Genomic DNA, 24,582 nt, shown 5'->3' with positions numbered 1-24,582 from the left:
TGTGGTGGGGTTAAGCTTCATGCAGGCGTTGAGGCTTCCATCCGTCAAACGTGATCGTAGGTTGGTCTTGATGTTTTTCAGATGTGAGAATGACTGCTCACATGCATACATAGACCTAAACATGGTCAATACGGCAGTACTCACATGCTGCAGTGTGTGGTATGGGATGGGGAGCGCTTTCCAAGTTTTGACAATCAGCTGGTCTTCGGGTGGAAGTTTTTTCATTTCCGACCACTTGTGGCTGCTGGTCAGCTCTGCTTTCGGTTGTGCGAGTCTTTCCAAATCATCATTCAGTGATTTGAACTTATTCACCCACATGGCTGAGGCCTTCAGGTAAACCACTTCAAGTTCAAAATCTCTGATGGAGACACCAGGGATGCAACTCAGGTCGGCTTTGTCCACTGTGCACTCGTGTGGATGGGTGATGAACTTAAAAAGACGAGTGCGCTCACGAAAATCTCCAAAGCATGCTTTGAATGACTGCAGGAGATGAGATGTGAAGCCAGCTAGCTGCTGGAGTTCAAAACGCTGAGCAGGGTCACTTACTGTGCATGCATCTTTAAATTCTCTCAGTTTTTCAAAGTGCAGTAAACGACCTGTTTGAATATCTGCGAAGAAGAGTTCCAGCTTGTTTTCAAATTCAAACACTGCTTGCTGAAGGGATAAGACTGTATTTCCGATGCCCAGCATTTTCACATTGAGCTGGTTCAGGTGTTCAGTCATATCCACGAGATAGTAAAACTTCAGGAGCCACTCAGTGTCCACTAGCTCAGGATGCTTGACGCCTTTCATTTTTTTTAAAAGTCCAGATTTCGCTCAGGCAAGCCGCAAAGCGGCTGAGCACCTTCCCTCTTGACAACCAACGCACATTGCTGTGCAACAGCAGACCGGGATACTTACTCCCGACTTCATCCAACAGGGTTTTAAATTGGTGATCATTTAAAGCTCGGGCAACAATAAAGTTGACCACTCCAATGACCAGCGACATCACCTCACCAAGCTGCTCACCACTCATTTGAGCACAAAGTGCCTCCTGATGTAGAATGCTATATGAAAACTTAGGATGGGTCCATTTTCATGTTCATGGAAAACCGCTAAAAATCCTTTGTTTTTTCCCACCATGCAAGGTGCACCATCCGTACACACTGAAACGAGTTTATCCATCAGCAGATTTTTTTTCTTTAGCAAACTCCATGAAAGCCTTGAATAAATCCTCCCCTCATGTTGTCCCTTTAATTGGCAAAACAACAAGGTTTTCTCACGCAGAACATCCCCGGCAACATACCTTGCAATCATGCTGAGTTGGGATAAATGGCTCATGTCTGTTGACTCATCCAAAGCAAGGAAAAAGAATGGTGCTGTATGTCCTTCATGTCACACCCTGTCCTGTCTCCCCATTCTGTGCAGTCCTGTGTCTCCTGATTACGCCCACCTGCCTCTTGTTTTCCAATCACCCAAGCTCCCAGCCCTCATGTATTTAAACCCTCTCAGTTCTGTGTGTCTTGTCGGTTCATTGTTTCTATGTCCTGCGTGCTCTGTGTGATTAAAGACACTTTAAATATTCCAGTTTGCCTGCCTGCCTGCTTCTTCCCCTGCATGTGGATCCTCACCTCCGGCTCAACTCACTTCACTTGTGTTTCCTCCACTTGATTTGCCATCATGATGGTACAGTCGTGAACAGTTCTTGCTGACAGAGGCATGTCCTTTATTCGTTTGATCTTGTCTTTATCCGAAAAGTCGCTAAAAAGTTCACCATCTTTGAATGGCTTTCCGTTTCTCGCTATCGCTTAAGAACCAGCAAAGCAAGCGGAATTGAAGTCACCTTGTCGGGTCCAGAGGCGGAGTTGCTGCTGACTAGCTTGCTCTCTGCACAGTAGTTTTTGGCAGGCTTTCTTCCTGCTGTCCCCCGATGGATATTTTGCTGCAAATGTAGCATGGTGTGTGTCGAAGTGCCTCTTTATATTTGACAGTTTCATCGACAAAATGTTATCATTGCATATTAGACACGCTGCAGAACCTGCTCTCTCCACAAAGGCGAATTCCTCTGTCCATTCTGCCTGAAAATTCCGGTACTCATCTTTTTTTCTTTTCGCCATCTTCTTTCTCAAAAGAGTTTGCGCTGCATGAACTAGCTATGGCCCCCTCCCGTCATGGCGATGACACGTGATCAGATGACATAGGTGCAAAGGGTCAATACCCTGTCCTTGCTCTGTGCAAAACCCCCTAAGGATTCTCAACAAAGCCCCAAAAGTCCCAGTACACAGTTCTCCATAATCAAACCAGGTCCCTTTATGTCCTATAATGGCACATTAACAATTCAATTCAATTAAAAATACTTCATTAATCCCAGAGGGAAATTAATTAAATATTTTCAACTCAATTTGTCCCTGGTAGAATCATTGCATTTACATAGGTACTGTTTGTGCATTATTTGCATTGAGCTGACAGCTTTTTTGGGGGGCCCTGCTTCCCTGCAGTTCAAGCTGACGATACACACTAGAGCCCTGCACGGGCCTAAAATCTGAGCCCGTGTCCGGCCCGGCCCGAAGGGGTGGAGCCCCAGCCCGACCCGGCCCGAAAATGTTTTCAGGATTCTCTGGCCCGGTCCGAGACTGACTTTTTTTTTAAACCAACTAAATGAAAACAAAGTGCGTCAGTCCTGACCAATGTGTTAAAAGATGTGCAGGATCCGATCAATTTGTTTTTCCCTTGTTTACCATCACATTTTATTCGTTACACACATCGCAGATGTAGCTAAATCACCCAAGAAAAGATTCCCATCTGAAAATCTGAGCTGCTCAGCACAGCTCACTGTCAGCGCATATGTGCACAGCGAGCTGACGTTGTGGAGAGGGGCTTGGAGCGCATCGCAGAACCAGAGCGCATGCGGGAAGGTTCCTCCCACTGAAGCGAGTGTTTTCCAAACCCTGTCTCTCAGAGTGACTTGTCACTTAGAAAATGTTCCCTGATTATGAAACTTTGGCTGAATAGTGCTTGTTCCTGTCTCCAATGTGGCGACACATCCAGGAGGAGAATCCCAGAATCTCTTCAGCTCAGACAGCTTATATTACGCACAAGCGTGACCCAACCCGGTCTCACAGTAAGACTGGGTTGGACCTGTTCAGGTTTACTCAGACAATCTTTACATAGAATTGACTTACAGATATAAAATTAATTCAGTAAAATATAAAGCATTTTATTTAAATATCCATTCATTAATTTACAAGCACAGAGAGCCGCATCAGATGGATGGAAGAGCCGCGGGTTGTGACATGTTTTCTCCAGGACCAGAGAGGACGCAAACTCAATATCTCTTTTATTGTGAGGTAATAATTTCTCCGAGTTTTGCGGTTGCGGGGAGTGTAACACACACGTTGCAGTTGCAGGAGGTAATTGTCAGAAATTCAGCGGGAGCGGGATGAAGAAAACAGTCCCGCGCAGGGCTCTACTGCTGCGTTTGTGTTTCAATTTTTTTAAATGAATTCGATTAAAAATAAAGGCGCCCGGCCCGGCCCGTGTCCAAGGTAATTACACAGTCGTTGGCCCGAAGCCCGGCCCGAGGGCCTAGGGCCGGGCCGACCCGAGGGCCTAGGGCTTCAGTACAGGGCTCTAATACACACCCACCTTTAATTGGCTGGCTGAAGTTGTGTCACTCACTTCTTGGGAGCTTCTGACTGGCGTTCATCTAATCAGCTAGTGGCGGCTTGTGCCCTGTATGTGTCCCGGTAAGTAACTTGCATGTATCAGGCTGTAAAATGTAAATGTATGACTACTTCACTATTATCTACTTATTAATGTGAAAAAAAAAATCTGCATTGCAAAAAGTAACCTTTTTCTAGCTTTTTTCGTTCATTCATTCATTCATTCATTCATGTTGGGTAATGTTTTGAGATAATTTTTTATTTAATTGTATGGACAAAGCTGTAATTTGGTTTCAGTTGTTTTATCACTTAGATGACAAGACAGAATAATGACTAATGATTTTTAAGGGGCGTCAGCTATCCCCTGTCAGAAAAGGGTGTGGATGGGTGACCATACTAAAATAGTGGCATTATGCACGATTTAATTCACTTTTACCAGACAGGCTCTCCAACCAATAAATGGCTCTCAAAACATTTTGTTTTGATTTGTTGTAGCCAATAAGAATGAATGGAATTCCAAGCTGGGCGGGGCTAAAACTCTTCAGTTCCAAAGTGGTATCATCGAGATCTCCGGCAACAGATGGCGGCGATAGGAGCATTTCTTTGCGGCTTAAATCTGGCAGGGCGGTGGCTGTGATGGAGGAGTCCTGACAAGCTACTTGAGTTGGGTTTCTGATGGTGGATATGAAACAAGCCAACTTACCAAACATTAATTCTCAGGAACTGACGTATTTTTACGTTTTATTTAGGATTTTTATTGGAGGCCGCGAAAGCCTCGGACTCGATTTAGTAAACTTTTTGGAGCCGAGCGGAAGAAGACGTTTGTAGGATTGTGTTAAAACTCTCTTTAACTGTATGTAATTAAGTTTCTAGTTTTTGAGTATTACCGTGTGCAATTTATAGAATAATTTATGTTTATTATCCTTGTAAAAAGTACTTACGATGCGAGGTAGAGAAGAATTCCGGAGAAGCTAACTGCTAGTTAGCTACTAATCGGTCAATTGCTGCATGAATGAATGAACTCTTGATCACCTGTATTAAATAAGTGTTTACTGTTACTAAAAGAGCGCGTTGAGCGTCTGAGAGCGAAACTCTGCCCGGGAAGCTCTTCCTCATCCAGTTATCCACAAATGGGCAGGAATGCAGAGCTGGGAAGTTGGTGGACAGAGGGGATGATGGGACTGACTGTTGTCTCCTAATGTTTATATGACTGGGAGTTAGCTAGCTATAGATATATGTACTACTTGGATTTAGCAGTTATAGTGTAAAGCTTAGGCCCACGTTGGAATGGGGAATACGGTGTCATGCTGCGTCTCTCCCGAGTCCAGCCCCAAACTTCCTTTGAGGCAACCCGCGGAGCGGCTGGAGGAGTTCTGCACCAGCACCGAAGTGAGCGACGACAACACCGTACCCTACCTGCAGCACATCAGCGACAGGGAGCTTCCCGAAGGTGCGTGTCAACAAGATCCACTCAGTGGATTCCACTGGGTTTTGTTCATTTGAAACTTTGTCAGGAAGTTTGCAGAGGTGAAGTAGAAAACACGTACATACGTTTGTAAATGCATGTAAGATGAACACTTACGGCAGCTGTTGAGCCACCCCACAAGAGAGCATTCTCTTAGTTGTCTCACTCTCCACTGCAAAATATTGATCTTTTCATTTTTTAAATCAAATTTATTGAAATGGGAAAATTATCTCGATAAGAGTCAGACATTTTTATAACAATAGTTTATTGCCCAGCCCTAATTCCCAGACACACTCAGCATATTTAATACTTTCACATCACTTAGGGCAGCCCCAAGGCAGTCTGAGACCAGCTGTTGGCTGGGTGAGGGTCACAATCCACCCAGCAGTTCTTCCTGCATTCCTTGCTGTCCACGCTTCACAAATGCATCCATCACCTAATCCCCTGACATTTGTGCAATGTGCCCTCTGCAGGGATTTGGAAAAAGACAACTTCTAAGTCATGTTAATGCAGCGCTGTGTCCACTTTAGGTTGTCATCAGTTTTAGCTATAATGTCTACAGGGGCGGGGGTCTCGCGATGATTCACCGCAAACAGCTGAGGATCCTCCCAGTGTCTGCTCCATCCTTCCAGTCATTTGAATACAGCGGCTCCCAGTTATCTGGCCCCACCCCTACCATCATCTGCAGTATCTACCGACCTCCTAAACCAAACAAGGACTTTATGGGTGATTTTTCTGCCCTCCTCACTCATCTATTCCTGCTCTCTCCCAATATCGTAATTCTTGGAGATTTCAATATTCATATTGATAATGGAAATATCCCCCTGACCAGAGACTTCCTTTCCGTCCTGGATAATTTTGGTCTCCAACAGTACATCAGCTTTCCCACCCACTGTAAAGGTCACATTTTGGACCTGGCCTGCTGCTCTGGGGTGACCCCCTCTGGTTTGAAAACAAGTTATTCCCCCTCTCTGACCATAAACTCATCTCCTTCACTGTAAACCTACCCATGGACAAAATCTCCACTACTAGGACTATCACCTTTAGGAACATCAAGGACATTAACACTGATTCTTTCTCCGCAACTATCCGGGACCTTCCTCAGCCGCATGACTCCATGTCTCCTGATGGCCTGGTTTCCCATAACAACCACTACCTCTCTGACCTTTTGAATTCAACTGCTCCTGAAAAACACCGTACTGTCTCCTTTTCCCACTCATCTTTCCTCTCTGCCTCCCATTTATCCTCTTTCAGCTTTTTCGATTCCCTCCATCACTGATATTTCTGACCTGATTCACAAGTCCAAACCCTCCTCCTGCAGACTTGATCCTCTTCCCACTTCTCTCGTCAAAGCCTGTCTCCCTTCCTTACTCCCTTTAATCTCATCTATAATCTATTCTTCTCTCACAACTGGTTCTGTTCCCTCAGCATTCAAAACTGCTTCTGTCACACCTATTCTAAAAAAGCCTGGCTCTGATCCCAATAACTTCTGCCGATGTTCCCCAGGGCTCTGTTCTTGGACCTCTCTTATTTATCATGTACATTCTTCCACTTGGCCATATCTTTCGCAAAAACAAGATAAATTTCCACTTCTACACAGATGACACTCAAATCTATATCTCCTCTCAACCCGATGCTATCTTCCCTCCAGTCTCCCTATCCAGCTGTCTCCTTGAGATAAAATCATGGTTCTCTTCAAACTTCCTGAAACTCAACAGCAATAAAACCAAAATTCTACTCATAGGCAAACCCTCCACGCTGAACAAATCCCCCAGCATATCAATTAACATCGACGATTCCTCCATCCTTCCTTCCCCCCATGTAAAGAGTCTTGGAGTCATCCTTGACAGCACTTGATCATTCAAAGCCCACATCAAAGACATCATTCGCTCAGCCTACTTTCATTTACGCAACCCACTCCGTCCCTCTCTCACTCCTCATGCTACAGCCATCCTCGTACACAGCCTAGTCACTTCTAGGACTGACTACTGTAACTCTCCTTTTTGGTCTCCCCCATAAATCCCTCCATCGGCTCCAACTCCTCCAAAATGCTGCTGCACAGATCATCACTCGTACCCCCTATAGAGATCACATCAGCCCTGTTCTTCAGCATCTCCACTGGCTGCCTACTGAACACAGAATCTTATTCAAAATCCTGCTTCTCACCTACAAATGTATCCACTGTCTCGCCCCTCCTTACCCCTCCGATCTCATCCACGTTGCTGTCCCATCTCGCTCCCTCAGGTCTTCCTCTGCCATTCACCTTGTGGTTCCTCCTGCTCGTCTTACCACCGTTGGAAACAGCTTTCAGTCGCTCTGCTCCTCGGCTCTGGAACTCACTTCCTCCTGACATCCGAAACACTGACTCCCTCCTCTCATTCAAATCCAAACTCAAAACTCACCTGTTCAACCTGGCTTACACTCTCTAGCCCACAAACTCTTTACTCTGAAATTTATAGCATACTTTTTGTAATTTTATTGTTTAAATTATCTTATTCTTATTTGCGTGTAAGTTTTATCATGTTTTGTGAGGTGACCTTGGGTTTTGAAAGGCGCCTACAAATTAAATGCATTATTATTATTATTATTATTATTATTACAGAGGAGTTCGTGGCTGCATCGTCCCTGTGTGCTTTTAATGAATGTTACATATATGTTTTAAATTTTCAGTTAAACACATAAGTGGGACAGTTGCACTTGCGTTTGTCAGGCTTTGCAAATCACTGGACATGAAGGAAAAGTTCATTATCACGCAACTTGACTGTGGTGTTGTGCTTACTACTTGTTGTCTCTTTCCACTAACAAGAATAAACAACTCACCAGCAGCCATGTTTCTAAGCATTTGTATACTTTATGCTTTCTTAGAACTGGCTTTGGAGTCAAACCCATCAGACCACGCCCGAGCAAGCACCATCTTCCTTTGCAAGTCTCAAACAGACGGTGAGGGATTCTCACATGACACACACACACAGCAGAGGTTCACAACCATCCTAACAAGTTTCACTGCAAAAATAAACCATAATTTAGTAGTAAATTAATTCTATTTTGAATCAGATGACTTCTCTGGATGGTTGCATTCAGTCATTAAATGTTTATTATTTATCTCTAAAAGTTTTATGCAAAGTTAAATGCAAGCTGTCATACTGTTTGTTACATCCCATAAAATTATTTATTCTAAAGATGATGATTAAAGTGATCAGACGATGTTTCCAGTGTACAACAACAAGCAGCTTTCTCTGCAGCAAGACTCCGACTTAATTACATTTGAACCTAACTTCTAGGATGTAAAATCATTAAAATTGATGATTGTTTAACGTTTGGGATGTGGTTACTGGTGGATAAGTCGAGTCGAGCCATTCCGAGTAGGTGTTCTAGCAGGTCCTAGCATGCCAGGAGAAAATACACCTGTGCTTGGGGAGAACATGCTAAGTCCACACACAAAGGCTGCAGTCGGGATTCAAACTTGCAACCTTCTTGCTGACCAGCAGTCAGTGCATTTACATGGGCATCTGAGTTGAGCTATGGTCATAATCAACATAATACCTAATCCAGACACTGGGCCTTTATCCTAGTTTGCATGCCCGTTAGAAAAAACAAATGATTGGATTGGGTGTGTTCCACTCATGACTGCAGGGTGCTGCATGTGCCTTTTTGTGCTGGCATTTTTCTGGTTAGCCTATAGCAACACACAAATGGTAAACAAATGCTGGCGGTTGACAGTGTTACGTGTTGAATTCACAAGGCGTCTTAAAGTCCCATGAGTCATCACACACTGGTGGAATTCATCTCCACATTTGACCCATCCCCACGTGGAGCGGTGAGCTGCAGCTCTGGCTGTGCTCAGGGACTTTTTGGTGGTGTAACCCCCCAATCCAGGGTATCCGCGGGTCCTTAAAAGTCTTAAATTTGCTTTTCCAAATTTAAGGCCTTAAAAATTCTTTAAAATGACAAATAATCCTTAAATACAGTTTCCAAAGGTCTTAAATTACCAAAGACACAATAAACAAGATTCTTTTATTTCTATAAAATGTTCGTGAATTTCTAGTTAGTGTTCAGTATTTTTTGTGTACGATGTTGGCATAAGTGGAACCGTACACATTCAGTTGGTTGTGAAAGGGGGCTATTTTTAGATGTGCGCATTAGCTGGTTAAGCTAGTGGGAGTTTGCGCCATGGGCAAGTGCAAGTTTAATGGTAACTGGATGGCTAATCCCACGATTGCGACGTGGTTAGCACTGGTTCCAGGCAATAGCTGGAAATTATAGCTTAAATTTAATTTTAAAAATAGCTTACATTTGGTCAAAGTGGCCTTAAAAAAGGTCTTAAAAAGTCTTAAATTTGACTCCCTTAAACCTGCAGATACCCTGCCAATCCAGCCCCTTCAAGCTGAGTGTCAAGCAGGGAGGCTTTGGGTCCCGTTTTTTAAGTCTTTGGTATGAACCATCCGGGATTTGAACCCTGACCTCCCAGTCCCAGGGCGGACACTCTAGGCCACTGAGAAGGTGATAATGTGGTGATGATATTATCAGAAGGCTTCTTCTGCTGTGTCGTCACTTCCAGAAGGGGGAGTGTCCGGGCTCATCATAGCTCGGCTAAGCTTGGATGTCATTTACAGAGAAATCTGGTTTTCTGACCGCTTTACCTGTACTAACACCCAAGGATTTGCTTCATCACCAGACAAAACCCAGTCGCTGCTTTCTGACCAAAGAATTTGAAAAGACCTCCTGCAGGTTGTGGGTTTCAGGAGATGTTTCTGTTCTGGGTTTAGTTTCTGGCTGCTTTTGCATCCACTGAGGTGAGAGCCAGCTGGTGGAAGATGATGTCCCCAAATCACACAGCAAGCCCCCCCTCAGTCACTCATTTCCTCTGTGTTTGAATGTTTAAAGGCAGCAGCAGTAGACTGTGTAAATGGACACCTTTTTTTTAAATCATTTTTCACGTGTTTGTCATTTGTCTGTGGATTCCTCATATTAGAGTGTTTCAACACGTTTTCTATATATGTGGAGTGGATTCAAGATGCAGATTGGCTTTAGGTCTTTTCTGACATTAAATTACACACACAAACATGCATCAGGAAATCAATTAGAGCTGCTCCCTGTTTACTCTATTAACCATGTCTCTTATAGTTTCAGTTCGAGACAAGAGGAGAAGCAACCACATAAACCATATCACTCATGTAAGTCTCCAAATCTACCTGCTACTTCATTTTTCTGTGCAAGAACACTAACGCCGGGGACACACCAGCCGCCGAAGCGCCGGGAGGCGAAGCGCTCACGAAATTTGGCCGCTGCTCCTCAGTTCAGACCAGACGCTTGTTTCTCCGCTCCGGTCGAGGCGCGCCTCATAGTTTTTATCTTAACCACTCGGTGTCCTCCATTTCCTCTCTGCTCTTTTCCTCTACACCCCCCTTGCTGTTTGTGTGTGTCTGTCCTTGTGTGTGTTTGTATGTGTGTGTCTGTCCGTGTGTGTGTTTGTATGTGTGTGTCTGTCCTTGTGTGTGTTTGTATGTGTGTGTCTGTCCGTGTGTGTGTTTGTATGTGTGTGTCTGTCCTTGTGTGTGTTTGTATGTGTGTGTCTGTCCTTGTGTGTGTTTGTATGTGTGTCTGTCCGTGTGTGTGTTTGTATGTGTGTGTCTGTCCTTGTGTGTGTTTGTATGTGTGTGTCTGTCCTTGTGTGTGTTTGTATGTGTGTCTGTCCGTGTGTGTGTGTGTGTGTGTGAACCTATGGTGTGAACCAGTAGTTAATAGCTGTCCTACGACTTTCTGCCTCTCTGTCCTGTTTGCTCTGGTTGAAAAACACCCAAAACCACACCCCCTTCCCGTGGTCGCACACAAGGTGTGTGTGTGTGTGTGTGTGTGTGTGTGTGTGTGTGTGTGTGTGTGTGTGTGTGTGTGTGTGTGTGTGTGTGTGTGTGTGTGTGTGTTATGCAGTGTCTGTTTACGAACACATTTGACTATCGAGGAATTGTATTTTGAAATGCTTTATTTTGTTAAATTTACCGGCCTGCCTCTTATGTCTAGGTTTGACTTCCTGCCAGAATTGACACGGTCCACTCACGGCTCGCGAAAAAAATAGAGCAGACGCCGAAACGATCGCTGCACGGTGCGGGCTGGAGCGCTTCGGTGACCCATGTGGTCTATAGAATAGGATAGCAAGGGCGCCGAATGAAGGCGACCCCAATTTCGCGGCGCTTCGGTGGCCGGTGTGTCCCCGGCGTAAAGCGTGATCAGTCAGAGGTGATTGGGTTTGGGATGCGACGGCTTGGTCCTCTCAGCCGTTGTGTCTTCATACAAAATCCTCCCTTAAAGAACTTTGCTAAGATATATAGTAACCATATCTTGTAACCATTTTGGTAGCGAAATGGGCGTAGTCTTTCACAGCCTGCACTTACGGAACAACTCCCTTAAACATTTCAGAAATAAAGAACATATGACCTTTTATCAACATCCCTGTTCTCAGATCAGTTTATGCTAAATGTGATTTTCACCATCTAAAGGTGTCTCCTGGTCCGCTGTCCAAGAAATACAGCTCCTGTTCCACCATCTTTATAGATGACAGCACTGTCAGCCAGCCAAACCTCAAAAGCACAATCAAATGGTGACACACACACACACACATACACACACGAGAAAATCTTGTTACGTGACAGCATGATAATCCAGCAGTAATACTGATCAAATGATATTGGTCCTTGTTTCTGGGGCATAATCTGTTACAACATTGTTTTAGCTGCACCAGATTATAACATTTGATCAGGACTGTGTCAGTTTATGACCAGCTTTCACGTTTAATGCTCATTTAATCAGTTTTCTGCTCTTGTGTCATTTGCAGCCATTAAAAATGGTAATTTACCTAAACATTAATTTTTAATATTCTCTTCTCAGTGTCACTTTAGCAATATACTACCACATCAAAAACAGGTAGGTCCAAGTCTATAAACTAGTCTTCTGTTAGAATATTTTACTAAATAAAAGCATGACTGCTGCTGATGGATGTTTGCCCTTAGGGACTCAGACAGGTCACTGGACATCTTTGATGAGAAGTTGCACCCTTTATCAGTGAGTATACAACTGTTGGTGTTAACATGTAATGAGACCTTTTTGTAATGTAGAAAATGTAACAAATGTATTAACATGGACAACAAGACATTTGTACATCTGCTCGTATTTATCCACCAATCCAACTCTCATCCAGAGCTCTGTGTCCATGGTGTTACTCTGATCTGACTTGGTGTTAGCTCAGATGGAGCATAAATGTTGATGAATCACCACTAAGAGCTATTAACAGCTAAATCTGCTCCTCATAAATGACTAAAATTATCTTTACATCCTGTCTCCTCCCTCACACGTGTGTGTGTGTGTGTGTGTGTGTCCGTCCGTCCGTCCGTCCGTCCGTCCGTCCCGCACAGAGAGAGCCAGTACCAGATGACTACTCATATGTCGACCCAGAACACAAGCTGATTTACCGCTTCGTCAGAACGCTCTTCAGTGCTGCACAGCTCACAGCAGAATGTGCTATCGTCACACTTGTAAGTGCAATAGTCAGATTTTGTTTTTTACTTATTTCTTTCTGTTCGATTTGAGGTTTTAAGAGGAAATATTTCATATTAAACCTGGAAAATGTGCACAATATTAGTTTGAGTCTCACCAGGCATCTTGTGACACAGTTGTAGTTACATTATTTGGCCTACAGAGGGCAGTAAGCTCCTGCAAACACATCAAATGACACATTTTAAGGTGTAAAAGTGAGGATCACTTCAAAAGACTTTTGGTTTTAGCTTGTATTAAAGTGAGTTAGAGGTTTGTTATGGAGTGAGTCATTACGCCGTTGTGCCTCATCTGACCAAATCAGAACACAAAAGTCCAAAATCCTTTGGGAAATATTCTGTGGACTGATGAGACATAAGTTGGATCATGTGGAAGGTGTGTGTTCGGCTCCATCTGGAGTAAAACTAAGAAAATATCATCATAGCAACAGTCAGACATGGGGGTGGTAGTGTGATGGTCTGGGGCTGCTTCAGGACCTGGACCATGCTGGACTACTGATGACTTTACTGATCAGGTTAAATAAAGAAACCTTCAATGGGTAAATGTTTGTTCACAACACTGCATATGAATGTTGACTTATTGTTGACAAACAGCTTTTAAAATCTGGACATTTTCTTTCTCCAGGTGTACTTGGAACGTTTGCTGACCTACGCAGAGTTGGATATTTGCCCGGCCAACTGGAAGCGTATCATCCTGGGAGCGATCCTGTTGGCCTCAAAAGTGTGGGATGACCAGGCCGTGTGGAATGTGGACTACTGCCAGATCCTTAAAGACATCACTGTAGAGGACATGTGAGTTGGACATATTTAATTCATAATGCATCACAAGGACTATGGCTGTCATTGGTCTTTCCTCTTATTGGGACACGTCTCCCTACTCTGAGAAAATACAGTAATGACTAGGGTTGTCACGGTGTGAAAATTTAACCTCACGGTTATTGTGACCAAAATTACCACGGTTTTCGGAATTATTGCCGTATATTTTTAAACGTGTTACATTTTCAGACAACTACATAAACCCTGTATATCAGGAAAATATTGTCCTCAGTTTGTGTCTAAATTTTGCCTAAAATGTGTTATTTTGTAATCATGTTGTTTATTTGTTTACATTTTTCCCCTTTAGTCTTTAAAATACCAATATTTGCCCATAACTTCGTATTTTTTGTCTGTTTGATGTCATCATTTTAAAAATATTAGATCAGATGATACTCAGTACTCAAGTAGCCTTCTAATCAGATACTTTTTTACCCTTACTTGAGTAATAAACCCTATATCAGGAAAATATCATCTTCGGTTTGTGTCCTTCCAGTGAGCTTTGCAGATTTGGGAAAATGTCATCAGGCAGTAATCATTGTTAAATTCATAATTATTCTCGGAGAGAGACCAACTCTTATCTGCCGCTGGGAGCCCGGTAATTCTTTGATTTAATTTATTTGTTAAGAACATCAAGATGCATTACAGTGAACATTATAATAAAGTAACATTTTCCAGTGCAGAGAGGAGACAACCCATAGCACAGATTTGATCTCATTTCAGAGAAAAATAGAACAGGTCAGATGCACCTTATAAATAAAATTACTAGGGATGAGCCGGATACTCGTTTCAGACGAGTAACCGATATGGATAAAGCATTTTTGACGAGTACGAGCATGAAACGAGTAAAACTCATAAATATCTGTAATCGTGCTGAAGGAAAATCCTCATTGGGTAACTGACTGTCTTCACGCTCTGTGATTGGCCAGTCACATAGAGCGCCCACCCCTCCCTACACACAAAACTGCAGCCGGGAGCTCACAGCTCAGTCCGCGTCCGGTCCATCCATGCACACACACAGACAGTAACGGATCTCTCTGTGCTTGCTTCACTGTTTATGTTTCTTCAGTACTCCCTATGTTTTCTTCAGTTTGCTTCTTTTTAAAGTTACTTCAAAGTTATTTAAAGTTACTTTTTTCGTAACGTACGTGGTGCATGTGACAAGACAGAGCTGAAAATGGCTCGTGCTGCGTCAGTAACTGCCTCCGTTCCAGTTGTTTTTTTTTTCTTCTTTCTCTCTCCTCTTCCTCAGGATCCACTCCCTCTTTCCTATTCACTCTCTCTCTTTCTTTACATTTTTTAATCACAATTGTCTATTTTTTGCACATTTTAAATATATTTTAATCATTTTCTAAATTCTTTTCTATTTTACATGTTTTGTTTTTGTGAAGCGCCCCGTGATTTTTATCTTGAGAGGCGCTATAGAAAAGATCTTTTCTTCTCTCTCTCTCTTAATTCATGCACTTAAAGAGCAAGTAACGTCTAAATTAACTTTTTTTTGCTGATGAACTGTATAAATGAGTGTCTAATAGTGTTTTAAATGTGTGCATTCTTTATTTTAGCATTTTGGTGCATTTTCTTTAAAAATTAAAAATTCTGTCTAAAAACCACAGTAATGCGCCACCTTCAGCTGAAAACATAGAATTTTAGTCATTTTGAATAATTTTTAGCCAATGGCTAAAGAGTAAAGTACTACGTAAACCAGTAGAGTACTACGTATCAGCTCCGTGCCAAAGTTATAAAAGCAACGAGCGTCTCGGCCACGCCCTGTGGCGAGTGGGAGTTGGATTTGCAAGCGAGCATAGGAGGTCAGCGGTAGTTCAGCATTAGCATATAGCATTAGCATATCCTAGTCTTTAGCATATCTTTTAGTGTTATAAATACTTATTTAGTGTTAGATTTGGCTGTTGGATATTGTAGTTTAGTTAGTGTTTGGCTGTTAGTGTAATTGGGAAAGTATTTCGGGTTTAGTGTTCCATATCGTCTTAGTATTGGTGAGTAGGTGTAGTGTAGTATGCTTGCGGTGACTCTGTGGGCATTTTACCCGCGATTCTGCACGCCTCCGTTTGAAGAGGGAGGCTGCCCACCGTGGCTCTTCCGCGATTTAGATGCAGCCCACCGACTCTGCTCCCCCACCACGGCGGGCTCCAGTCTGAGGTGAGTCAGCTAAATAAACGTTTTAACATCTTCTAAAGACAATTCCCTACCTAAATGCAAAGTCTGAGAGACGTGGTTCACTTCCTTTAGCTAGTCAGTCGGCAATTCTGCTACAGTGTCTCTAACTAACGCTGCACTAGTTGACAGACATCATTACAGCGTGAAATCCAGCTTGTGAACAGGTTCTGTGAGGAATTCTGTTCAGGAGGTCGCATTTCAGGCTCTCCACATCACATGTGACTGACTTTTACGTTATAACAACGATCACACACTAGGAATGTTATAAAGCGCCTATATAGGAGATTCTTTTGTATATTATCTGACTTTATAAACTCCCAACAACAATGTGCTTCTATTTTTTTTTTCAGGCTAAATCTACCCAAGACACTGGCTGTCAGACTGATTTAGCTGCATGAATGTACTTTTCCAGGCTGATGTGAAACCTTCCCTGTAGCAAAGGTGAATTATTTTTAATAATCTTCTATGTAAACATTTTATTATCACCTTCTAGTTTTAATTTGTTTTACAGAATATTGTTACACGGGATTTTATGCTCTTTTAAACATTTATAAATGTGCTGCTTCTTTGTTTTTGTACATAGCCAGCCAGAATGGAGTTCACAGCCGCAGTGTGTCTGGTGACCCACAGGGACCATGATGAAAATTCATCTTCCAGAAGGTCCCAGAGCATCCACACCCCCTGAAAAGACCAAGATGTGAGGTGTCTGCTGTTGATTCCAGCTTCCACCTCAGTGACAGTGCAAGCTCAGTGAACTGTTCAAGGTTAAAAAAAAATTTAAAAATTTCAGAATTTTTAAGATATTAACAATTAAATAAGTATGTGATTACATCATGACGGAGGCTACTGATTCTGCCCCTGTGACACTTGGTGGTGACGTGTGAGCTGATTCTCCTGGAAAATAACTTTTACATTAAATATTTTGTTTTTGCTATCAAAAGTAAATTAACTAATAACCTGCATTATTGCAAGACACTCAGCAAAATATGGACTCTACACCATGAGGCATGCACACATTAATATTCTATAAGAGCACATAAGGTGAGCAACACCACATATTGTACACTGTCCTGAATTTGTTTTCTTTCTGCATCTCATTAGCCTGGCTGATCACCTGATAACCCCTGTCATCTGGTTATGACAGCATGAGGATGTCCTCACACACCTGTAACCTATCAGCTCATCCTGCTGAATAGAGAGAGAAGAGACCACACCACATCTCCTGTTCCTGGAAAGCCTTCAGCCATCCTTCGATGACTGAGAACCTCCATCAGCTCTGTCTCCTGTCTGCCTACAATTATTATAATAAATATTGTGTTTGACAAGTTTTTTGTGCTGCCAAATATCTCATTTAGATTCGTTTTGATATTTTAATGGATATTTATAAATTACATTGAATATCACATTTTTGTTGCATGTTTAACTAGCTATTGTGATTAATTAAACTAGCACCTCACTGTTAAAAGCTCGTTCTAATTTCAAGCATGTTTAAGTATTTATGGACATGAACAAAAACAGGAAATATATAAATTGAGATTTATTTAATTAATATAACAAATAAGGGGGAAAGAGTCATTGAAAGGCACGTTCTTCTGAAAGTTCCTGATCCTGATGACACCAGCAGAGGAGACCAGCTGCAGACAACAGAGGACCTAGAACCAAGAGAGCAGCTGTTATCAGTAAATAAATAAAGAAATCAGGGCAGTTTTAGTGGGCTGAACACATTACAGAATAATTTTCTCATGGGGTATTTTCATAACTTTATATGCAGCAGACTGTAACTTGAGCCCAGAGCTACCGGAGAGCTGCTATCCAGCATGTTTCAGTGGATTTTCCTGCTTTAACAGGTTAGATTAGCTGTTAAGCAGCTCAGCTATTTGTTGCTGATTAAAACCAGGTGTGCTGAAGCAGATAAACCTCTAAAACATGCTGAATACTAGCTTTTTAGGGCCGTGGAGACAAACCCTGCAGCTAATCCAATGCTATGGCTAACGGCTACTTACCTTTCAGAGGTGATTCTGTTGGGTCGGTTCTGGGAGTTTCAGGCAACTCACAAGCTCAAAACAATAAGACTCAGGTCCGCTTGTCTCCTCCAAATAGACTTGGTCCCTTTCTTCTCGAGTGTCTGTGTAAGGAGGGGGAGAAACGTCCTCCACTTCTAATAACTGCTCAGAGTGAAGGGAGCTAGCTTCGTCTAGTTAGCCATCGTCTTCGTCACTGCCGCGGCTCCGCCCTCTCGGTCCTCCAGGCAACGCCTACTAATGTTGCATTTTTTAAAATTGATACGTGGGTGGAGAAGGACTCCGAGGCTCAATTGACCCGCTCTTTAAATATTAATGTCCTGATTTTATTGAAACACTTGTTCTGCAACAGTTCCTTTACTATTGTGATCAAAAACATTTAATCTCAATTCTGAGGCTGCTCTGTAAATAGTTTTCAAATAAACAATACACATATCAACTTCTGATCAGACTTAAAATAACGTATTGATGTAAACCACACCCACTTCCGGTCAAACTACACCCACTTCCGGGTGAGGCCACACCCACTCCGAGTACAGATACAGATAATTTAGATGGTTGAACAGATACAGATAGTGGTGTACTCGCTCACCCCCTAAAAATTACTAACAAACTCAAGAATCTGTTTCTTTGCTTCATTGTTCTGGTGCTGAAAATATCACTAATGCGGATCAAAGGAGATACACAGATGAATGCATCTCTTATTTATTATTTGGAAATTAGGTGGTGCGGTTTACATCAATACATTATTTTAAATCTGAAATTGATATGGATTGATCAGAAGTTGCTATGTGTATTGTTTATTTGAAAACTATTTACAGAGCAGCCTCAGAATTGAGATTAAATAGTTTTGATCACAATAGTAAAGGAACTATTTCAGAACAAGTTTTTCAATAAAATCAGAACATTAATATTTAAGTGCATGAATTAATGCATCTGAACTCATGCAGTAGGGACCAGCAAATATGAAATACTAGAACCATTTTATTTTAATTTGATTAAACTGATTTTTTCCTAACGTGTTTGGCATTTTTCCCACACACAGTAAAACAAAACAATGTTGATTGAGGTGTGTGTGTGAGAGAGAGGGAGAGAGTTAAAATAATTTAAAAAAAAATACCCCGACCGGAGCGGAGGCAGTGACCGATGCATGCACGAGCCGTTTTCAGCTCTGTCTTGTCAAATGCACCACGTACGTTACGAAAAAAGTAACTTTAAATATTCAAGCGAAAAGAGGCAAGCTGAAGAAAACCTAGGGAGTACTGAAGAAACGTCAGCAACAGTGAAGCAAGCACAGATCCGTTTTAAGCCGGGCGTACACTGTGCGACTTTTTCACTCTTTTGAGCCGATTTTCCACTCGTGCGAGAATCCACAAGATCGGGGCGAGTTTTGCGCCGAGCGTCGTGTAGTGTACAGGGGGTTACGAGAGGCGATTAACACCACGTGACCAGCTACCGATCAGCAATCGTGAGCTCGCACGAACTTCTGGCGTGTTTGATATTTTGCTCGTCCCTCGTGAGGGTATCGCACTGTTGAAGCGGCGCTGCGAGCAGCTGCGACCCAAAAAGTATCAGAACCGCTCACGGCGCATGCGCAATCCTGCATCAACACCGCTCACCCGCTATTTCCCTAATAACACACTTTGTTCGTTTTTATTTCTACACGGTTTTTTACTCACAAAGATTGTCTAGAAAGCGTGTTTGTCGTGTTCATGTCAAATTAAACTGATCACAAAACACAGATTTACTTTCTTTATTTCGTTTTCCTCATCCAACCCCCATAAATCCCTGTGTGTCCTCCTGCAGCACTCCCGAAGGACAACAGGCAAGACAAAAAAGTCTGACGTGTTGTGTAAAAACTGCTATTTTTAGCATATTTTTAGGTCCGACGTGTTGCTACCAGACGTACAGTGTGAGCAGTCAGGTCGCATCCGAGAACTGGGTCGTACAGTGTGAGCACATGACTCGTGAGATCTGCCCTGCGAGGAAGTTGTGCAGTTTGAGCTGAAGCTGAGTGCTACGAGTGAAAAAGTCGCACAGTGTCCGCCCAGCTCTGTGTGCGTGTGTGTGCGTGGATGGGCCGGATGGACTGAGCTCCCGGCTGCAGTTTCGTGTGTAGGGAGGGGCGTGCGCTTTATGTGACTGGCCAATCACAGTGCGTGAAGACAGTCAATTACCCAATGAGGATTTTCCTTCAGCACGATTACAGAGATTTACGAGTTTTACTCGTTTCATGCTCGTATTCGTCAAAAATGCTTTATCCGTACCGGATACTAGTCCGAAATGAGTATCCGGCTCATCCCTAGCTGTAACTTCACCCTGTCCTGCCTGCTCCTCCTTGCTGCCTGCCGGCTGTGATCACAAGCAACAACAGAGTAGTTCCCGCTGCTTCTTCGGGAAACAGCGCAAAAAAAAAATCAATAAAACTTGGGATCTTGTAGGCGTGGTGCTGGGATTTCAGCCGTGGCGGCCGCCACGGCTACGCCTATGTAAGGGAAACACTGTACATGAAATGAACAATAAAAAGCTTTGTTGTTGCAGATTTGTTGTACATCTGTCGGTTTTGGGTTTCCAGATCTGAGGTTTGAAAAATAAAATGGTAACAAATAGTAGAGGCTTCTGGCTCTGCCTATTAAAACAAATTGAATCAGAAGCACTTGAAGCAGACAGACAAAGTGCTGCTGGGATGAATGGAAGCTACAGCATCTCAGCTGTCTGGCTGTGAACCAGCGGGGAGGCCACAGGGCTGCTGTTGGAGGACCTCGCCTTTATTTCCTACAATTGCTTTTCTCCCGTCTGCGTGTAAAAGAGGTTGAGAGCGCTGTCTTGTTTTTCCTGATTTGGATCGACGCTCTCTGCCCGCATGTGTGTTTGCTTGCCTGCGAGCCCCCACCCCCCATCTTCCTCTGGCCCCCCTCTGACCTACGCTCTCTCTGCTCTGTTTTCATTGCTGCAACTGAAGTGTCTTTGTGAGCTGGTTGGGGTCTGGACGGAGGGATGGGAAGAAGAGTAGAGAGGGAAATAGAGGGGAGGGTCTCAAGTGCTCTCACTGCTTCTACATAATGGCCCCGGCTCTCGTCCACTCCATTAGTTGCCCCAGGAAACCAGACATCACACACACACTCGTATGTCCTCTCACCACCTTTGCTGACCAACAAAGCCTCCTGGATGCTGTCTCCTTGGTGACCACCTCCCTCAGATACTCTGGTGGCTGTGATGATGGAGGCTGTCGTCTAGGTGGAAATGCTTGATCACAAGCGAGCTCTGCTGAAGCCTCCCGTACAGACGGCTGATGTAAAGGTTTACCTCCTGCTCCCATCTCACAGGGTGACCGTAGTTCACTTCTAATTTAGTTTGAGAAAAACAAAGTTTGATGGTCAACAGCCAGAGCTTGTGCACAGAGCCGTGTCATTATGTAACTCTAAACCTCTCTTCCAATACGTTACTTGATCTTCTTTGTGGTGTCATTTGAATTTTTATGGAGCAGAGCGGTGCAGGAAAACAGTTCAGCTACCGCAGTGTTTCCTTCTTTTCCCAAAGAAGTGATGTCTAAATATAGCCAGTCTGGGAAAGTATGGAATTCATTCAGTGTTTTCCAGTTTTCAAATATAATAAAGAAAATAAAGCATCCATGGAAAACATTTGAGGTTCTAACCTCCTTCCTGTTAAAAGTTTCTTACCAGTAAAAGACAGAATTACTAAGATCAAACGGCTCAAACACGGAGAACATTTGTCGCATAAAGTTCGTCTTGTACCACCTGGTTCACGCAACAGGTTAACCATGCCAAGTCTGAACCAGATCTTCCTCTTCCGTCATTTTTAAGGATCTTAAGATGGCTACCGGATTGACTCTAAAGATAATCTTTTCAGATTTTCCTACTGTGTGTGGTGTGTTGAGACCTCTCTGGTCTGATCAGAAGCACATCGAGCTCACATCGATAATAAATCGGTGCTTTCAAACATCCTGGATTGATCTTAAGATGGCTACCGGATTGGCTCTAAAGATAATCTTTTCAGGTTTTCCTACTGTGTGTGGTGTGTTGAGACCACTCTGGTCTGATCAGAAGCACATCGAGCTCGCATCGATAATAAATCGGTGCTTTCAAATATTCTGGATTGTCTTCGCCAGATTTTCAAGAACAAATAAATGTGCTGCTTGTTGAACGTGATGTGCAGCCAATCACAATGCAAGGTGGCGGAAGCACGCAACACACCCATCCATGTTTGTTTACTCTGAAGTCATGTTTGATCTTGTGAAGTTTCCCATCTGAGCGGGAATGTCTGTAAGGCCGCTTGCACACTAGCATCGACTCCGCCCCAGCCTGGCTGTGTTCGTTCCATATTCCCCTAGGAATGCGGACATGAATGAGCACACGGGCACTCTGGTCTGTGATGTCATGGGCGTGTCTCCGGGCACGTGGGCGGGACAAAGGTGCACAGAGAAGTCTGCGGTGTCTCCATTGTTAAACAAAAGCAGATTGAGCAGTCTTGCAAACTAAATGAAAATGCTTAAGCCCGGTCCAGGCGGAGTAGAGCTGATGCTAGTGTGTAAATGCCATAAGTGAAGTGTAGTGTTGGCCACGTTGCAGCACACCTAACTGTGGGTATATCCGTGATTTTTGTCACCACGTGTGCATCCTGTTATCTTTGGAAAATTGATCAACAGTTTAAAAAATCCTGCCGTGTGAACCGGGCTTAATCTGCAGCTGTGTGAATGAGAATTATGTTTCAGACTTTATAAACCTAGAAAGTTTTAAAAGATGCTGCATGTGTTTGGATGTCAGTGCAGTTCATCAAAATCCGTATTTTAGTCTGCTAATTGTCACAAATTGCTTCCCCATTAGCGTGCTTTTGATCAAAGTATGGATTTCTGATTTTATCCAATTAACTGGTAAAGTCATTTCACATCATATTACACAGTCTAGTTCAGGGTGGAGATTTCTGTGTGTTAGCAAGGTCACTTGGTGCTCTTATTTTGAAGGGCCGCACTGTAGATTTTCCTGTGTGTTTTTGTGTAAAGGACCCTCTCAGGAAACAAATAAACTGTCTGGTGTCGTCCTTCCTTCCAGGAATGAGATGGAGCGCCAGTTCCTGGAACTCCTCCAGTTTAATATCAACGTTCCAGCCAGTGTCTACGCCAAGTATTACTTTGACCTGCGGCAGCTGGCTGATGACAACAATCTCAGCTTCCCTCTGGAGCCTCTCAACAACCAGCGCGCCCAGAAACTAGAGGTGCTTCCCGCCAAACACTAAAAATAACCCCCGTGTGTCTCAAACATTAAAGCGTTCATCACGCTGCAGGATGTTTGTGCTCACGACCTAAAAGTTCTGTTAGATCTTTAGTTTAAACAAAAGCTAAATGTTTACTGACTTTTTAAATAATTGATTGTTTTTATAATCTTTTGCCCTCAGGCCATTTCTAGACTTTGTGAAGACAAGTACAAGGACTTGAGTCGAGCAGCCATGAGACGATCGCTCAGCGCTGACAACCTGATTGGAGTTCGGCGCTCCAACGCCGTGCTCTCTTAGGTCGCACCGCTGACCTCCAAACAAACCCCGCCACCAACTCCGAACAAACACTCATTGCAGCCTCAACGTGACCTGCTCACGTTACACTTCAGCTACTCGAATAACTCAAACTTCACTACTCAGCTTCTCATTAACACATCTTTTATTCATTTAGTCTTTATTTCTGAGGTGAAATGTTAAATATTGGAGTTTAAATGCATGACTCAAATGGTGGTTCAGTGGTTTGAGACTGTGGGTCTTGTTGTTTACATGATGTGAACTGAGTGGTGAAGGTATTCTACTTTAAAGAGCAGGTCACCCCCTACCAAAGTATGACTCCACTCCCACTTCCTGTTTGAAAAATGCAACAAATGCGGTTGCCTAGCAGACTGAGAGGGCGGAGCCGCTAACAAATACACACACACAGGCTCACAATGACATTGTGACATCATATGGTACCATCTAACATTCTAGGGTACCTCTTAGTCAATAGTGATGGCAGATTTAAATTCAACTGCTGTGCAGAGTTTTTACCAGACAACGGCACAACACTGACAGTTTTAGGCAGAAAATTAAAATTTAACAAATGCACTAAAGTGCAAAACTGTTGACTACACGTGAAAAGTTGATTTGGGGTGACTTACTCTTTAAACTCTAAAGCATCAGGATTCCTTCTGCTTTCAAGGTGCTCCAACTGTAACAAACACGGAGGCATTTTAAGTCCAGAACGTTTTTTTTTGTTTGTTTTTTTTTTTTTCATATTTTCTGGGTTGAAATAAACCATTCATGTTTATTAACTACATATATTCTCAATTACATCTAAACTATGTGAAACAGGAGGTTTAGAACTTTAAAAAGGGTTAAAACACAGCAAAAGTACATCAGTTAACCTCATCATTAATAGAAGTGTTTTGGGTTGAATTAGATTTGTTCGATTGGAAACCTCTCAGACAAAAGAAAAATGTACTCGACCAGTAAAGTAATATTATTACCCAAAGTTACTCTTTATGAAGAGTCTGATTTATTTAGAGTAAATCTGCATCCAGCATGTCTCATATAACATATTTAACATTTATTACTCCACAGGAAGTGGTGGTTGCATTATTATATATCTGCTGCAGATGTTCAGTCAGGACTCTTTACTGGTCCCATATCAGATCTGCAGCTGCCAGGCTCAGTGTGGGGGTTCACTCACCTCAGAGCTAGCCGTAGACAAACCATCCGCTTGGCCCAGACCCCGATGACCACGAGCGTTCAAGGGGGGGTTGATGGATAACCCCCAACCTTTTTTGCTTACTGTGTAGGCTACTTACTAGCTGTAAAACTGTTGTTTTTAATTGAAAACAAATTGCAAATGAAGTATTTTAAATAAACACTAATAGTATAACAGATTTGGTGTGACTGTTATTATTCAC

General features: G+C 42.9%; 1 protein-coding gene and 1 long non-coding RNA gene across 2 annotated transcripts; both read left to right on the top strand.

Moving 5' to 3' along the window:
- The first annotated feature begins 4,076 nt into the window (after positions 1–4,076).
- ccnyl1 (cyclin Y-like 1) lies at positions 4,077–24,558 on the top strand. The gene is made up of 10 exons (XM_015965940.3): positions 4,077–5,091; positions 7,972–8,046; positions 10,231–10,280; positions 11,601–11,701; positions 11,989–12,024; positions 12,111–12,162; positions 12,513–12,632; positions 13,276–13,442; positions 22,729–22,891; positions 23,072–24,558. The coding sequence occupies exons 1-10, from the start codon at positions 4,929–4,931 to the stop codon at positions 23,186–23,188; spliced, it is 1,044 nt and encodes a 347-aa protein (XP_015821426.1). The 5' UTR covers positions 4,077–4,928; the 3' UTR covers positions 23,189–24,558.
- On the top strand, positions 13,449–22,716 carry LOC129164927 (uncharacterized). The gene is made up of 3 exons (XR_008564391.2): positions 13,449–16,079; positions 16,222–16,402; positions 16,740–22,716. It is a non-coding gene; the product is annotated as an uncharacterized lncRNA (long non-coding RNA).
- Positions 24,559–24,582: the final 24 nt, after the last annotated feature.

The sequence above is a fragment of the Nothobranchius furzeri genome, chromosome 14 (assembly GCF_043380555.1).
Source record: "Nothobranchius furzeri strain GRZ-AD chromosome 14, NfurGRZ-RIMD1, whole genome shotgun sequence".
Taxonomy (NCBI): domain Eukaryota; kingdom Metazoa; phylum Chordata; class Actinopteri; order Cyprinodontiformes; family Nothobranchiidae; genus Nothobranchius; species Nothobranchius furzeri.
Note: the sequence above shows the minus strand (reverse complement) of the source record. Positions and strands in the feature narration are given on the sequence as shown.

Coding starts and splice junctions, on each gene's coding strand:
- ccnyl1 (XM_015965940.3), top strand. CDS start 4,929: ATGGGGAATACGGTGTCATGCTGCGTCTCTCCCGAGTCCAGCCCCAAA. Junction 5,092..7,971: donor CGACAGGGAGCTTCCCGAAG/GTGCGTGTCAAC, acceptor ATGCTTTCTTAG/AACTGGCTTTGGAGTCAAAC. Junction 22,892..23,071: donor AGCGCGCCCAGAAACTAGAG/GTGCTTCCCGCC, acceptor TTTTGCCCTCAG/GCCATTTCTAGACTTTGTGA.